The sequence below is a fragment of the Poeciliopsis prolifica genome, unplaced genomic scaffold (genome assembly GCF_027474105.1).
Source record: "Poeciliopsis prolifica strain line A6 unplaced genomic scaffold, Auburn_PproV2 SCAFFOLD019, whole genome shotgun sequence".
Lineage (NCBI taxonomy): Eukaryota > Metazoa > Chordata > Actinopteri > Cyprinodontiformes > Poeciliidae > Poeciliopsis > Poeciliopsis prolifica.
This window is the reverse complement of record NW_026562394.1, coordinates 4,207,239-4,223,733: the sequence shown is the minus strand read 5'-3', so window position 1 is coordinate 4,223,733 and position 16,495 is coordinate 4,207,239. Positions and strand designations below refer to the sequence as shown.

General features: G+C 41.7%; 1 protein-coding gene across 1 annotated transcript in view; it reads left to right on the top strand.

Annotated features, from left to right (window-relative positions):
- The window catches only part of LOC129368605 (cell adhesion molecule DSCAML1-like), a 64,242-nt gene extending 49,621 nt beyond the window's left edge, over window positions 1-14,621 (top strand). Inside the window, 14 exon segments of the mRNA XM_055043650.1 lie at window positions 1,509-1,648; window positions 4,395-4,548; window positions 5,024-5,141; window positions 5,263-5,426; window positions 5,511-5,609; window positions 5,876-6,064; window positions 7,344-7,631; window positions 7,728-7,883; window positions 7,995-8,025; window positions 9,244-9,362; window positions 9,455-9,607; window positions 9,727-9,921; window positions 10,006-10,317; window positions 11,394-14,621. Coding sequence (XP_054899625.1) covers window positions 1,509-1,648; window positions 4,395-4,548; window positions 5,024-5,141; window positions 5,263-5,426; window positions 5,511-5,609; window positions 5,876-6,064; window positions 7,344-7,631; window positions 7,728-7,883; window positions 7,995-8,025; window positions 9,244-9,362; window positions 9,455-9,607; window positions 9,727-9,921; window positions 10,006-10,317; window positions 11,394-11,830 — 2,555 coding nt within the window. The 3' untranslated portion in view covers window positions 11,831-14,621.
- Window positions 14,622-16,495: the final 1,874 nt, after the last annotated feature.

The following is a 16,495-nucleotide window of genomic DNA, read 5'->3' as shown; positions in this document are numbered from 1 at the left end:
AGATTGAATAGGCTTGATTGGTAGCGCCATATACTGTACAATCAATGTGGAAAAAAAGCTTCTTTTGTTCTCCTTTTTGAAGCATTTCAATGTCCTGATGTGTTTTTGTGAAGCGTGACTCCTTCCCTAAGCGCCTTCTTGAATCATTATCTTGTAATCAGCGTTAAGCAGTGTCCAGTGTCAAGCTGAAGTGGCTAGCAGCGGATCAGACACTAATGTCTAATCTGTTTGTGAGCGCGAGAGTTAAGAGAATGCTGGGTGTCACAAAGTCAGAACTGCTGACCAGCGTCTGAAAGAACATATGTCACTGCCGTCCACCCAAACCGAGTCCTTCCAAGTCCTCCCAGAGCGGCTTAGGGTGGGATAAGACGACCAATCTGCAAACAAGCCTGCTCACTTTAACAGGCATCCCAACAAGCGATCACACACAGGGCAGGCCTGGATAATAAGCAAAGTGTGCTGCTGTGTGGAGGCCCTCAGGGCCACAGGAGGTTTCAGAAGAGCCTATTTTAATTGTTTGGGGTTTTAGCAGGGGTCACATTGTTTCCACAGTGTCACATCTACACAGATCTTTCTTTCGCTTTTTTGTAACATAGATTTTATTTTATATATTGTGTATTCTTTGAATGAAAATAGTGTATGGTAAGAAGCAAAAAGACATTTTTGCTAATGTAATGTGTATTTAAAAAACAGTAAAAAACAGTAAAAAGAAATTATTTATAAATATCCTATTGCACAAAACTATTTTCAAGGTGGCATGAAAACATCAAGTTATATGTATCATTCAATATTATGATAGTAAATGATTGCTGCTACAGGCTTAGCAGCAACTTGATAAAAAGTTTGACTTTAGTATATTTTATTAACCTCAGATAGTTATGTCGATTGATAGGTCTATACAAACCATTTCCTGACAGCAGTTGTTTTAGGTTACAGAGCTAACAGTTTTGACTTGGAACAGTAACACTTTTCCTAACCTAACAAGTTTGACTTTAGCATGACCATTAACACTGAGCTAGCTAATCTAAATTCTTGCTCTAACTCATACATTTACTAATTTGCACAGATTATGACTGTGGTTATTCAGCTTCTATGCACCACAAACCTGTAACAAACTTCCAGAAAACTGCAAAACAGTTGAAACACTGAGTTCCTTTAAATCAAGACTAAAACTCACCTGTTTAGAGTTGCTTTTGAAACCCAATCAGGAAACATTAATCAATCATTTTTTGTAGAAAATGTAATGCTGATCTTTTGTTCTATGACTTTGTATTTATATATATATATATATATATATATATATATATATTATATATATATATATATATTTTATATATATATATATATATATTAAATGCTGCTTCTGGCCGCATTAAGCCTTCAGCAACCTCTGCGCATGCATACTCATGCACACGTATACATATGCATTCCTGTGTGTGCTAATGCTGCTCTCTGTTTTTTTTTTTGGGTTGTTTTTTTGGTTGTTTTTTTTTTTTTGTTTTCTGCAGTTCCCGGTCCACCAGCTGGCATCAAGGCAGTTCCTTCCTCTCCAAGCAGCGTGGTCGTGTCCTGGTTACCACCGCTCAAACCTAATGGTGTTATCCGCAAGTACACCATTTACTGCTCCAGTCCAGGATCTGGGCAGCCGGTGAGTCCTTCCTCTATGGGGGTCAATAAAAAAAATGCTTCCGTTGCTTGTAAAAGCAAGTTGATAAAATCAGCCAAAGGAAATGATTCATTTGTCACCACTATAATTAATTGAACCTTTGGGTGTGTGTGTGTGTGTGTGTGTATCTTTGCGCATGTCTGTCTTTCACTGTGTTTGCACCATTGCTTTATTTCCTGCCCTCCCAGATGAACAGATGAGGTTGTCTTGGCAACGTGATGAGACGTAGATATGCAAATGAGGCTGAGAACAAGCTCACACATGCAGACTGCCGCATCAGAAACACACACACACGCACACGCATACACAGACATCACATTTTAGCATTTTCTATTTATACACATATTGTGGAGCGTTTTCAATTTTGGCTAGATTATGTGCACATAAACAGCAAAGCACGCAGCGATAAGGAATGGATCTCACTTTCTTATTATTCGCAAATATTCCTCCCTCCTTGTGCATGAGTGCCATGTAAATGAGCACGGGCAGGAAAGGGAGGGAAGGGAAGGCAGGAGGAGGGGGGTAGAGGAGGCTGAGAGGGAAAAAGAGGCACACTGATAGAGGTGGGGAGACACCACAGGGAAATAGGGGAAAAAAGAGAGGGATGGAGGGAGGACAGGCAGGGTGGAAGGGAGGAGTAGAGGAGGGTATCAGTCACATCGAGATGAGAGTGCTTTTGTCCGTCTTTTCATTATCTCCCTGTATCACTCCCTGGATCACCACAACACCACCGCAACGCTGTAGGAATGTTCGAACCCCCCTGTACACACACAAACACACACACATATATCTCCCCCCTTTCTGTCCATCCATCCTCTCCTCTTCACCGAGTAACACAGAAAGGGACAGAGGAGAGAAAAGGAAAGAAAATGAAGATTAACGTTAAGAGATAAACCAGTCAAAGAAATAAAAACAGGAAGAGTTACGAGTTTTTTTGGACAAGCTATTGCGGTTTTTCTGTGTGTGTGAATATAAGTTAATGTTCACCTTTTAAAATGTTTCTCAGTGAATCGAATGGTAGATTAGATTTATTAAGCAGTAATATTTTAGTGCTGAAGACTTGAACTGATCTTACAGTGTCATCTTTCAAATACTCTTGTGGGTCTAGTTATCACCTATTTCTACGTTTTTAATGAAAACATGAGTGAATTTTGTACAAAAAAAATAAAACATTTCTGAATGTATCAGAAAAAAGATTTTGATCATATAACAAATGATGAAGAAGTGGTCCGATAATGTCTCTTGTTGCTGTGTTTCTTATTTTCTTTTAAATGCCCAAACACCAAGTAACAAAATCCTAGAAAAAGACTGAATTCTAGAAATCTGCAACATGTCTGTTATCTATGAATCCTCCCTGATAAACACTAACATAGGCTAGATTTTTTATTTATTTTTTTCAGATTAAAACCATGGCTGCAAACTGAAATAAAATATCTGGTGTATGTCATAAAAGAGTGACGATAATAAGACCTTAGGTTGTTTTAAAACATCTGGTTCTGGTCTGCTTTGCATCCCCAGAACCAGAACCAAGAGAGGAGAAGCAGCTTTCAGCATCTATGCACCAAAAATCTGGAACAAACTTTCAGAAAACTGTAAAACAGCAGAAACCCTGACTTTCTTTAAATCTCAACTAAAAACACACCTGTTTAGAATTGTATTTGAAATGTAATATGTAACAATGTATCGTTTATTCCATGATGAATGACTTTGTGTTTTTGTGTTTATGATGTAAAGCACTTTGAAATGCCTTGCTGCTGAAATGTGCTATACAAATAAAATTTGATTTGATTTGATTTTGATTTTAGTAGAAAACACTATTGTTAAAAATATAGACATGAGATTAAGAATTAAAAAAAAGATTCAAATATGACTATTTGGTTTACTACACATCGCTGAACATACTGCGAGATATTCATAAATATTTTCATCTGGCTTATATTTCTCCCAACATACATTATTAACAGAACCGTGCTATGCTGAGTCGGATCTCTGACCCAACAATTAACAAAACAAATTAACAAAGACACTTGATTCACTCATTGCAGAATTATGACATAATGAAGCGATCAATCAAAGTACAATCCATCATCAAACAGTCCTGAACAGTTTTCTGTCTCCAGCATTCAGAGAATCCAAACATGCACAGAAATGGCTGCATCTCATGTACATGCACAGTCAGTAAACTCAGCACAGCGACGTATATTCTTCTGTTATGCCTTATCTAATATCTGGGTTCTAGTTCTAAATAAAGTTGATTCACTTTTGAATTCTCACCTTGTGATAAAGCAAACACCGATATTACGACACCGATTTGTGGTTTTCCCTGAGCCCTAATTGATCGACTCTGACTTCTGACCAAGTCTCTTTTTTTAGATAAAACATGAAAATTTGCTTTGTTTTAGTTTAATAGTTAAAGTAACAAACATTTACCATGAATGAATACTAATACTATTTGACAAAGGATGTTTATTTATTAAAGCATAAACTCATAATGCGGATTTAATTTAAATATGAACAAGTTGAATCAAACTGCATGATGTTTGCTTATCCAGTTGGAGACAGACAGTGGCAGATATTTTTTAAAAACTGGAAAGAAAGACGTTTTCATTTTCTCACGTGGTCTTGTTACACGCCGAACCTAAATTCTGGCTTGCAATATGTCCGGTGTTTGTTTCACGCGCCACCACTGAGGGCCTCCTGACATGACATGGCGTGCTCTCGTTCCCAGGCGCCCAGCGAGTACGAGGCCAACCCCGAGATGCTCTTTTACCGTATCACGCACCTCAGCCGCGGCAAACAGTACCACATCTGGGCCGCAGCCGTGACGACCGCCGGCCGCGGCAACATCAGCTCAAAGGTCACAGTGGAGCCTGCTGGGAAAGGTGGGTCCTTCAGGCGAGCCTGCGGCGGAGGAGACGTGTAAAGAGAGGCTGTGTAAAGGTTATGAGGGAGATCTCATGCACACCAGTCACTTTCATCCCTCCACCATCTCCTCTCTGTCTACTTTTCCTGGCTATTGATTGACAGCTGTGGTATTGATTGAGTCGTCGGTACGTTGTAAGGAATTCTGTTGTTAATTATGTGGTGATGAACAGGGGCTATCTAGTAAAATGACCCCCAGGGAGAGAGAAAGTAGGCAGGGATCAATCGAAGGGAGGATCTATGGAGAAAAAATAGACTGAACCAAGTGGCCTGAGGAGGGGGGGCTGCACTGAAACTCTCTGCTGCATCTTTTTTATTCCTTCTGATGCAAGTGAAGGCCTTTCCCTCCAGGCGGTTCAGACCAGGAAACAGCACACACAGTCAGACTTTGCAGTCCATGTCAAAGGCTGAAGTGTTTCTCGTCTGTCTCTACAGTCCCAGCAAAAATCCTCTCCTTTGGGGGCACGGTGACCACGCCCTGGATGAAGGAAGTCCGTCTGCCCTGCAGCTCAGTCGGCGAGCCCGCCCCCACCATTAAATGGACCAAAGACAGGTCAGAGCCCTCAAACACAACTCATGTCTGAGTCATGACTCACTCAGACGGATGCTGCTGCCGCTTCAGGAGAGAAACTGAAAATAATAACTCCGTTTGACTGTTTTCCTCCTCACATCAGCGAGGATTCTGCCGTCCCAGTGACGGCCGACGGTCAGAGGCAGATCTTGTCCAACGGCACGCTAGTACTACGTTCGGTCAAAGCCGAGGATTCTGGGTACTACACCTGCACGGCGACTAACACCCTGGGCTTTGACACCATCATTGTGAATCTGGTGGTGCAAGGTAAGAAGAAGCTGTTTTTCTTTGACTTACTAGTTGAAGGTGAGTCTGAATTCTGACTCGGTGTGTTTCTTTTTGCGTGCTCAGTTCCTCCTGACCAGCCTCGTCTGACTGTCTCCACCACCTCCACCTCCTCCATCACCCTGGCTTGGATTCCAGGGGACAATGGAGGAAGCTCCATCAGAGGTATTCACCCTACTGGTCCACTTGTTCGTTCTTTACAGCTACTCTGAAAACAAATGTTGCTCCTGAGATGATTTTTTTTCTGCCAGTTTCACACTCTTGAAATGGAAATGTTCATTTTCAAATGAAAAGAGTTACATTTGAAAACCAGTGCTGTCCTGCACTGACTGCATCAATTCCAAGTTCGCTGTCGCCTCCTGGTGCCCAAACATTGCAACTTCAGCCTGATCATCAGCTTCATTGACAAAAACTGTGCTGTGCGCCTGCAGGATTTGTGCTGCAGTATTCTGTGGACAACACAGAGGAGTGGAGGGATGTGTTTATCAGCTCCAGCGAGCGCTCCTTCAGGCTGGACAACCTGCGCTGCGGAACGTGGTACAAAGTCAAGCTGGCAGCCAAAAACAGCGTCGGCTCGGGTCGCATCAGCGAGATCATCGAGGCCAAGACGCACGGAAGAGGTGAGAGGAGGGTGAAGGAGCAGTTTGACAAATAAAGTCTCAAGAAGTAAATTAATAATGAATAATTAAACCATAAAAAAGTATTTTTAAAAAACAGAAACGTGTGCTTCCCGAAAAGTATCTTATTTTCACAGGTACTTTAAATCTGACAAACAAGACTGTATGTTAATTTTGGATGTTGAAGATTTTTTTAGGACAATCCGTCAGTGCAAAATCAAGTTCAATGCACTTTTAAAACAAATGAGTACAAACATTTTCTCCAACCAAATATACATTCACTTGAACCACCAAACGCTTCTGAGGGCTCTGGAATGCCTTGCAATTTGACTAGGCTTATGATTTTCTGCAGCTGGTTGTTTCTCTTTGCCTGTTAAAATTACAAACACATATTTTTATTTGCCCCCATTTATTAAATTGATCAACGTAACAAGAACGGCTCATCAATGCGATAAGGATCTTTGAAGGAGATTTGTAGATTTACACAAACTGGGAAAGACTTTAGGAGATATTTTTAAACAACTGCTGATTCCAACATCTCAATTTTCTGAATCTGAAAGTGGACACTAACCATCTCCCTGAATTGAAAGAAAATTCCTTAGAAAGTTCCTCAAAAACTTTTTGACAGTCTAAGTTCAGAAGAGTCCATTTGAGTCTACAAACACTTACACCGTCTCTCAAGCAAGAGTGGAGTATCATCTTTTTGGTGTTTGTTTTGCTGTCGATTATGATGTTTTGCTAAAAAGTGGACAGATCCTGAAGACGGAGGAATACCTCCAACTCTTGCAGCTTCTTCTTAAATCCACAGCAAAGCTGTACAGCTGTGAAAGGTTAAGGTTCAGTAATGGCCTCAACCTTAATTTTGTTGAAAACATGTTGATCGTGCATAAAATCCACACAAAAAACAGCCTCTTTAAATTAGAACTACTAAAAGATATCAGATATGCAGAATTAAGCCAGAAGTGTTGACGGCTACAATACTTGCAACTTGCTGAAAGAAATTTATCCCGATATTATGCATGTATGCATATACATGAGCCTGTTTTTATAGATTTGAACATCTACAATAAATTCAACCTTGTATTCAAAACTAATTGTAGATTTTTTTTGTTGTATAATTATTCCACCATGGTAAGAGAAATATTAAAATGCCCCAAACTGATTTAAAATTCATGCGAATGTTGAGTGGATGTGACCTTGCCACCAGCCTTGTTTACAGCAGATGCTTACTAAGTCTCAACCTGTTTCTCATCTGTTGCTTTGTGGTGTCTTCTCTCTCCAGAGCCGGTGTTTAACAAGGACCAGCCGCTGCTCACCCACATCAACTCCACCCATGCGGGACTCAACCTGCAGGGCTGGACCAGTGGCGGCTGCCCCATCACTGACCTAATGCTGGACTTCAGGCCTAAAGGCACCTGGGCCTGGCAGAGCCTCAAGGCCAATTCCACCAATCAGCTGTTCCTCAGCGAGCTTCGCGAGGCCACATGGTACGAGCTCAAAATGAAGGCCTGCAACAGCGCTGGCTGTGGAAACCAGACCTCCCAGTTTGCTACCACCGACTATGATGGCAGTGAGTGTTTCTTTTCTTCTCCTTTGTTTTTCTTTTCTCCTTCCTGTTTCTGAATTTAAATGAGTCTTTGTTGCTGTTTTTTCTAACTCTCCTCAGGTACGATCCCCCCCATTAAATCTGCCCGTGGAGAGGGGGACGACGTGAAAAAACTGTTCTCTATCGGCTCTCCTGTCATCCTGGTCACTCTGGGCGTGGCTTTGCTCTTCATCATCCGTAAGAAACGCAAAGAGAAGAGGCTTAAACGGCTCAGGGGTGAGAGACAGAAGAGAAAAATCTGTTGAATGGATTATTGTCACACTGCGCTAAGATGCGTAGATTATAGCCAAGGCTAACAGTAATCTAATTAAGTCACTCTCATTACAGATGCTAAGAGCCTGGCTGAGATGCTGATCAGGTGAGACTTATTTTTTATAACAATGTAGATGGCACAATGTATTCTTAAAATAACTTATAGCTATGAACAAAATGTGACGACCACAAAATGAGTGAAAGACGTACATGACTGTGAGGTAGAGCAAGAAAGAACTGTGATGCACCTACATAAATTCCAGTGCAATCAACATCCTTCACATTAGTAAATTTAGAAGTAAATTTTATTTAATTGAATTGTTAGTGCATGTTCTGTGAAGGCCTAAGAAAAGTTTTTGTTCCAAAACTTTGTGAACAAACATTGTGATAATCAATATTACCTCTGCAGAATAAATACAATCCCGATTCCACTGAAGCATAAATAGAAACATAATACAAAGATTTGCAAATCCTTTTCAACTCAGGTTCAACTGAATTCACTACAAAGACAAAATTTGTGATTTTCAAATAGTTAAACGTTATGGTTGTTTTGCAAATATTTGCTCTTTCGGAGTTTGATGCCGGTAACATGTTCCAAAAAAATGTGTCGACAGGACAACTACAAATCACTCATTTAACAAATGCCAGCCTTAATGGAAGAGATATGATGAAGCAAAATTTTGAAAGAAACCCATAGAAAGTTATTTTGCAGTTTGACGTATAGGGAACACATGCAAGAAAAACTGGAAAGATAAAAAAACTGTTCAAAAAGGAGCTTATTGGCGAATATATTGCATAGGATGGATGTCTCAAAGACCAAAAATGCAATTTATTTGATCTATAAAAAATTGTTAGGGATGAGAATGTGAGATTTAAATGAGTATGAGAGGGACAGGAAATCATAAAATCTTCTATCTTCTCCCTGCTATTTTTTCAACAAATAATGTAAGTCAATGGGCATGATGATTTGTTTTAATTTCTTTTTTTTTCTTCTTGTTTTTACTTTTTGTCTCTTCTAAATAAATTAAAACTAAAAAGATGCTCTGTTCAGATGACCCTGAACTGCCATTTTGTGGCTACCAGTAAAATGCTAAATGTGGAAGAAAACGTACAGTTCACATCACCCTGAACACACATATGTAACGGTGAAACATGGTTGATCAGATCCAGAACACTGATTCCTACAATACCGATCTAAAATGAAATAGATCGAACCATATTGAGACCTAAATATAATTGAGAATATGTTGCAAGATTTAAAAATGTATGTTTTATGTCTACTCTGTATATAACATTTGACATCATTATGTGTTTGTGTGTCCAGCAAGAACAATCGCAGCATAGACACGCCAGTGAAGGGCCCTCCGCAAGGGCCGAGGCTCCACATCGACATTCCCCGAGTTCAGCTGCTCATCGAGGACAAGGAAGGCATCAAACAGATAGGCAAGTCACCGGACGCTAAAAATCCTCTGTCCTGAGTGGTAATTTTTACAGCAGGAGTGTCTAAAAACTGCATTTCCACGTGTCTGCGGCAGGAGAGGACAAGGCAGCGGTGCCGGTGACAGACACCGAGTTCAGCCAGTCGGTGAATCCCCAGAACTTCTGCACGGGCGTGTCCCTGCACCACCAGGCCCTGATCCAGAATTCAGGACCTCTGATTGACATGTCAGACATCCGCCCTGGCACAAGTGCGCTCACTTCATGTTTTATGCTCAAACGTCTGAAAATGGACGTCTTGACAACTGAATCATTGATGCAGAGCCTTCGTTGTCCCGAGCTGAACTCTCATCTCTGTGTTGTCGCTCAGATCCTGTGTCCAGGAAGAGCATAAAGTCCGCTCACAGCTCCAGGAACAGATACTCCAGCCAGTGGACGCTGAGTCGACCCAGTCAGTCCACAGCTTCGGCGCGGACTCTGACGTCCGACTGGCGGACGATGGGCTCCCACGGCATCACCGCCACCGAGAGTGACAGCTACAGCGCCAGCCTCTCTCAAGACACGGGTTTGTCAATCTGACTGCTACCATTTGTTAGAAAAATGTACGTGCAGTACTTACATTTCTGAACATACCTCCTTTGTTCTTCAGATAAGGGTCGTAACAGCATGGTGTCGACGGAGAGCGCCTCCTCCACCTACGAGGAGCTGGCCCGAGCGTACGAGCACGCCAAGCTGGAGGAGCACCTGCAGCACGCCAAGTTCACCATCACAGAGTGCTTCATCTCCGACAGCTCGTCGGACCAGATGACCACCGGTACCAACGACCCCGCGGACAGCATGACCTCCCTCAGCACGCCGTCGGAGCCGGGCATCTGCCGCTTCACCGCCTCGCCGCCCAAACCGCAGGACTACGACCGCGGGAAGAACGTGGCAGTGCCCATTCCCCACCGGGCAAACAAAAGTAAGTGGAGCAATTTGTGTAGATGTTTTACGGTACTTTGCATAAGTTTTCATACCCCAACGTTTCCACATGTTGTGTCATCACAGCTACCTGAAATCTTTTTTGGGATTGTAGGAGTCAAGGACCAAGACAAGAAAAAAAAACTAATATTTTCAAAATGTTTTAGAAACAAAGCTGAATGATTTGGTGTGCATTTGTACAGAGCCTATCTGAATTAACACAGTAGAAATTTAGCTGAAATTCCAGTTTACATACCAGATTTTCAAATCTAGAGTTTGACATTTCTTTCCATTCTTCACCTAATTTTGGGTCAGATTGGCTGAAGTGCTTCGATGCACTTTTTAGGTCTTGCCATTGCTTCTCTATTGGACTTAGGTCTGAACTTTGACTGGGCCAGTTGATTTATCACTGGGACATGAATGAACATTACTCTAAAATTTAGAATGATTTAGAATCGAAATCATTCCATTGTAGTTCTGACTTTATGTTTACGGTTGTTGTTCTGCTGTAAAATAAATTTTCTCCTAAGCCTTTTTTCTTCCAGTATTGATTTGTTTTTTAGCTCCGTCCGTCTCTGCTGCACTACCACGTCTTACCATCGGTACAGTGTGTGTAATTTTTCTGAAATTAGGTCAGAAAAATTACATTTAGCAAGAGAACCTGACTTCATGTGTTTGTTGTGTCTCCCACTGGACTTGTAGCAAACAAACTTCTTACGGCATTTCCTAACGAGGATTTTCATTTTGCCACTCCTCCTCAAAAACATATTTATGAAGAGCACAATTTAGTTTCGCTTTGGGCCAATTCTCCCACTTGAGCCCTGGATGTCTGCAGCTGAGGTGAATTTCTTCCCAGAGTGAATTTATGTTTCATGAATGTCAAAACATTCAACTTGTGGTATGAATACTTTTGCAAGATATTGTATAACTGATGTGATAATAAAACAAAATGTGTATTAAATAGGAGAGGCAAAAAAGGAGTCACAGGTTGATCAAGAGATCAAGAACGCTCAGATTCCCTTTCAGTTAAAAAGAAAACTACATCCCTGTCCTGATTATTGTTATTTTTTCCAACAGGTGAGTTCTGCAATCTACCCCTTTACATGAAGGCAGACCCATTCTTCCGCAAGCAAGGGGACTCTCTGCATGACCCGTGTCCAGCCGTGCCGCCACGGGAAGCCTCGATCCGCAGCCTGACGCAGCGGGCGTACCACACCCAGGGCCGTCACAAGACTCTAGACCCGGCCAAGCAGCAGGCCCTGACGCTGGGTCACTCCGGCCTGGGCAGTCTGGGCGCCAGCTCCAGCACCTCCACCTTGCCCCAGAGGACTCTCACCATGCCCAGCTCCAACAACGCAGCGACGGCCTCCACGTCCAGCACGAGCAGCAACCCCACCAACAGCAACAAGGTGGGCGGCTCCAGAGACTCGCTGCTCGAGAGCAGCTCCTCAGCCCTGGGGAGGCTGCAGAAGCAGAGCGTGGGGGCCTACTCCAAGTCCTACACGCTGGTGTAGTCCGGTCCGCTGCACAGACTCGCACTGCTGCCCCGCTCCGCAGCCAGCACCACTCTGGCTCTCAGAAGTCTGGGCCACAACAGGCTTGCGGGCATCTTTCTGAAAGCCAAGCTCATGGCGAACCGCCCGGCTTCCTGTCTACTTTTCCTTCAAGGGGGCGGAGGCGTTGGAGGCCTCCTGCCCGTCTAGACAGAGACCCAGCTAACCCTATTGTTCATGTTCAAATGGAACTAAATATACGAGAACTACTAACTCCAACTAACAGTTCCAGCCGGCTGGTGCTCAACTCCACTCAGTTCCTGCAGGAGACACACAGCCAAATGCAGAATGTGATTTCTGTGGTCATTTTTGCAAATATTGACTGTAACCAAAGAGCTGAAGGCTCTGAGTTCATGAAAACTATAATAGCCAGTATGAAGCTGTGTGACCATCCTAATTTTTCACACACACACACACACACACACACACACACACACACACACACACACACACACACACACACACACACACACACACACAATGTCCTTCATAGTTTTTGATTTGACTTATTTTGTATTTTTTGATCAGTTTGCAGGACTTCATCGAAGTCCCCTGTTTTCCCACGCTCTCTCTCACTCTCTTGGTGTCTCTCCCTAACAAGAATTGGCAGATTTCCCTTTTTTAATTGCGACTCCAAAAGGTAATGATTCAGATTCACCTCCACAAATCAGTATTCTCCACTCATCTCTCTGCAGCTGAACGGTGTCTCAACTCTTCAGTCCAGTCACTTCAACCCCAGTGAAGCAGCTGTAATTTCTCACCTTACAAATAGAGAATATTTGGTATTATAAAGAATTTTACATATATATTTCTATGTAGGTATATTATTGACGTCTAAGGGAAATGATGACAAAGTATAAACTGTATGCGCTACACCGACGTGATAGTTATATACAGCGGTTTAATGTTACCGGCAAATTTTAAGAAAGGAGACAATCGCTCAATCATTGAATTTAGAAGTAGAGAAAATTTAAGAAAAGTTGGACTTAAGAAAGAAAATGTTTAGTATATATGTGAGATATTCTGTATGTTAGTGCGTGCTGGCCAGCTAAGGAAGAGTGACCCTCTCTGTTGTGGAGACGGGCGAACAGACAGCAGGGTGGGAAGATTTACACCGTCCCTGGGCTGCGGCGCCTTGGTTGTTTGTGTGGCTTTGGGAGGGAAACAATCACAATACCAGGCCTTCAATGATGTCTTCTTATATAGCTTGTTACTCGCCCGAGTGCTTGGTTTAGGTTGATAAAAATTGCAGTGTCTTGTGAAAAGCTGTTGTGCCTCTTTTCCACGTCACAGCCGCTAACTTCAACGTGTTTTATTGGGATATTATGTGACAAAGCAACATGAAGTAGAGTTAAATTGGTGGTGGATGTGAAATAACGTGTGATTATCAATAGGTTTACATGAAACAAGTATTTTAAAAAAAAAGATTATGTCAAGAGGGATGCATTCTTTAGCAAGGCACTGTATATTGTTATCTCAGTGGATCCCAAAACACCTTTATGCAGTTTGCTGCAGAGTGGTTAGAGACTTGGGTTGTTCTCCGGTTTTGAGGCCTGTGTTTGTGGCTAGATGGCGAAATCCTCCCAAGATGTAGTTATTTGCTTCTCAGCCAAATAAATAAGCTGAACTGAATGCCAGTCATAATGTGAATGAACTATTAATAATATTAATGTCAAGAGATGTTATATGTCAGGGAATTCAGTTATGAAAATTATATGATGTTCACGGAATTGATATCTTTGTTGTCGTCCTGTCTGAAGAACTGTAAATGTCCCACTCTTTTTTATCTCCACGTCATCCCTTCCCATGATCCTTTTCTCACTGTTGTACACAAGAACCTATGGGAAGGCCTTTTTGTCCCACGATAGTGTTTTGTGTTGACTATTTATTTACCCATTTGCTTTGTTTGTTTGTCTGCTTGCTTGTTCAGAGGAAAGGAGGGGGCTTTTTGTTGGTCTTTTTTGCTTCTGTTTAAATTTAGGTTCCAGGGGTCCAACAGTACACGGCCTGTGTTACACACCAGTTCAGCCAAGTAAAATCAGGGACTTGTGGCTCTTTTGGTCATACAGACTACTATTGTATTATGTATATACTGGACCGGAGCCACGTTGTGAAACGGCAGCGTTTCGGCTCTCGCCTTCGTTCCCCACCCAGACAAACTGAGGTACAAATTTGCCCCCCCGCCCCACACCAGACCCGTCATCTCTACCTTCGTCAGTGTTGTTTTTAAATTGAGTCTTGTACATAAAACACAGTTTTGTATGAAGAGCTATTTTCTTCAGAATAAATCAGGGGACGCATCAAGGTGGAAAGTCCCACTTTCAAAATTGAAATGACATCACAAATTGTTTTTCTGTTTTTTTTTGTTTGTTTTTTTTTCTTAAGATGGACAAATACATTTTTCCCCCATTATGTTTTTGATACTAATTTGAAGAATTTTTTGTCTTTTTTTAAGAAAAACAAAACAATGTATTTTGATGTTGTCATTTGTCCCATTTGCTTTTTTTTTAATATCATTATTTTATATTTTGTTCGACCCTCGGAAAAGTCATTGCATGCTTGCTAAAAGGGAAAAATCGATGGAAAAATGTATGAAAAGTTAAAAAAAAAAAAAAGACGTTGAAGATATCCCAAACATTTCTTTAAGTTGCTTGTTACAGCAATTGCTTGTGTTCAAAGGTACATTTTCTATGAAAAAGCAAAAACTAAAAAGATCATTCTAACACCTTGTGCAATAAAGCTATCTTTCATATGCCATGGCTTCTGTCATTTGTCATTTCCAACCATTTTCTATTTGGCCTAATGTTATTCAGAACCCAATGTTTTGACATCAGCCTCCAGAAAGGAAAGGACAAGTATCTATAGAATACAAAAGCAAAAACATGTAAATACTTGGACAATTGTACCTGATCAAGCCAAACCACCGCCAGCACTCTGCTGGCAAATTTCAGACCATTCACTAAATTTATTTTGAACTGTTGCGATTTGTTTAAAAATGTCTTCCTGGTAAAACAGTGCATCCAAATATCACCATAAAGTCTAACTTCTCCACTCAAACCCGTTTTAATTCAACAAAGTCACAGTGACATTATTCACACCACAGGAAAAATACACAAAAAGGCTTTGCAGACAGCATAAAACACCTAATGAGAAATGTGGCAATCAGAAGACATTGATCAGAATGAAAAAAGTTCCTTCAGTTCTCTTTATTTTTATTTTATTAAAGGCATCCATAGTTTGCATCTATTTATAAAGGTGTGGTTCTGAAACAGAGCAGTAAACCGTTATATGACTGTAAAGCAGGGAAATGAATTATTTAAGCACTCAAACTACAAACTGAAGCCATTTCTAAAAACTGCTGTCATTGTTTCTATGATGCAAAGGAGCTGACGGATGTATAACAGCTGAATCCACATCATAAGTCAGAAAGATGTGACCTTGTAAGCCAACAGGCTGAAAGCGCAAACATCCAACCCTGTTTAATTCAACAATACTTCCTGGTCGCTTCCTAGACATCCTCTATTTGAAGTTGAGATTAATAAATCCATTTTCTGCTCCGCCTCCTACTGGCGTCTTCTGAAAGCAGCTCTCTGATTGGCTCGGCAATTAAGAGCTCAGTCGCCTTTCAAAGCAACCATTTCTCCCGCGGAGGAAGGGAAAGGTCAGAGTTAGCTGATGGGAATCCGGAAACGTGTTTCATGCGGTTTGCAAGCGCGTCCGACAGCCTGTGATCCTGAATCGATTTCACGAATGTTGACTGACACCCCGGTGCTTGATAAATCGCTCTGTTGCCCCGCCGCTAGTGCCCTCTAGTGGCTGCTCTAAACAATCATTCGCATCCTCCTCATTGGCTGTGCACCGCATTGCATCCGAATCGTCGCTTCTGGACGCTTGTCTTCAGCACAAGAGATGTCCAGCAGGTTCCATTTAGATGTCGAGGGAGGATTTTTGATACTTGTGGTGCAAGTCGTTCTCACTCGCCTAAATAATTATTTTGGCTTGTCTCCCACAAATCTAGAGCACTCGAGCGCATGCATTCGTGATCTGTTAGACGGGACACACCCAAAGCTCTTATCGTTTTTTCCCCCCCTTGCTCTACATCTAAACGGCCACAGGGTGGCGCAGGGATCCTTTCAAAGCTGTGGCGGTCCACAGAGGTTTCGGGATACTGTGACGAAAAGCTGCTCACCTCAAAGAGTGCAGCCGTTCATGACGGCTATGCTGTGAATAATAGATGTTTCTTATACTCCGGTGCGTTTATCCTAAAGCTTCTGCTTAGTAAGCTTCAGTGGAAGTGCCAGTTGTTCCTGCTTACAATATGTCATGTGTTCATCTTGCTGAAGGTGTGTGCTTATCACTTTGAAGATGAGATGTCAGGCACATTTTTCTAAAGAGTGAAGTTTATCTGCGGTTCAAATTTAATAAAACGTGATTTATTCCTGGTTTGGTTCAGAAAGTAAATCAAACACGAATATACGCTCTGCTGTTCCAACCAGTAGGATGCCTGGTGCTCACAGTGCTTTGAATACCAAAATCAAAAGTCAGACTCTTTGACTGGAAAATTAGATCAATAATAATAAAAAAATACATAAAATAAAAAAAACATACACATACATACACATGCAG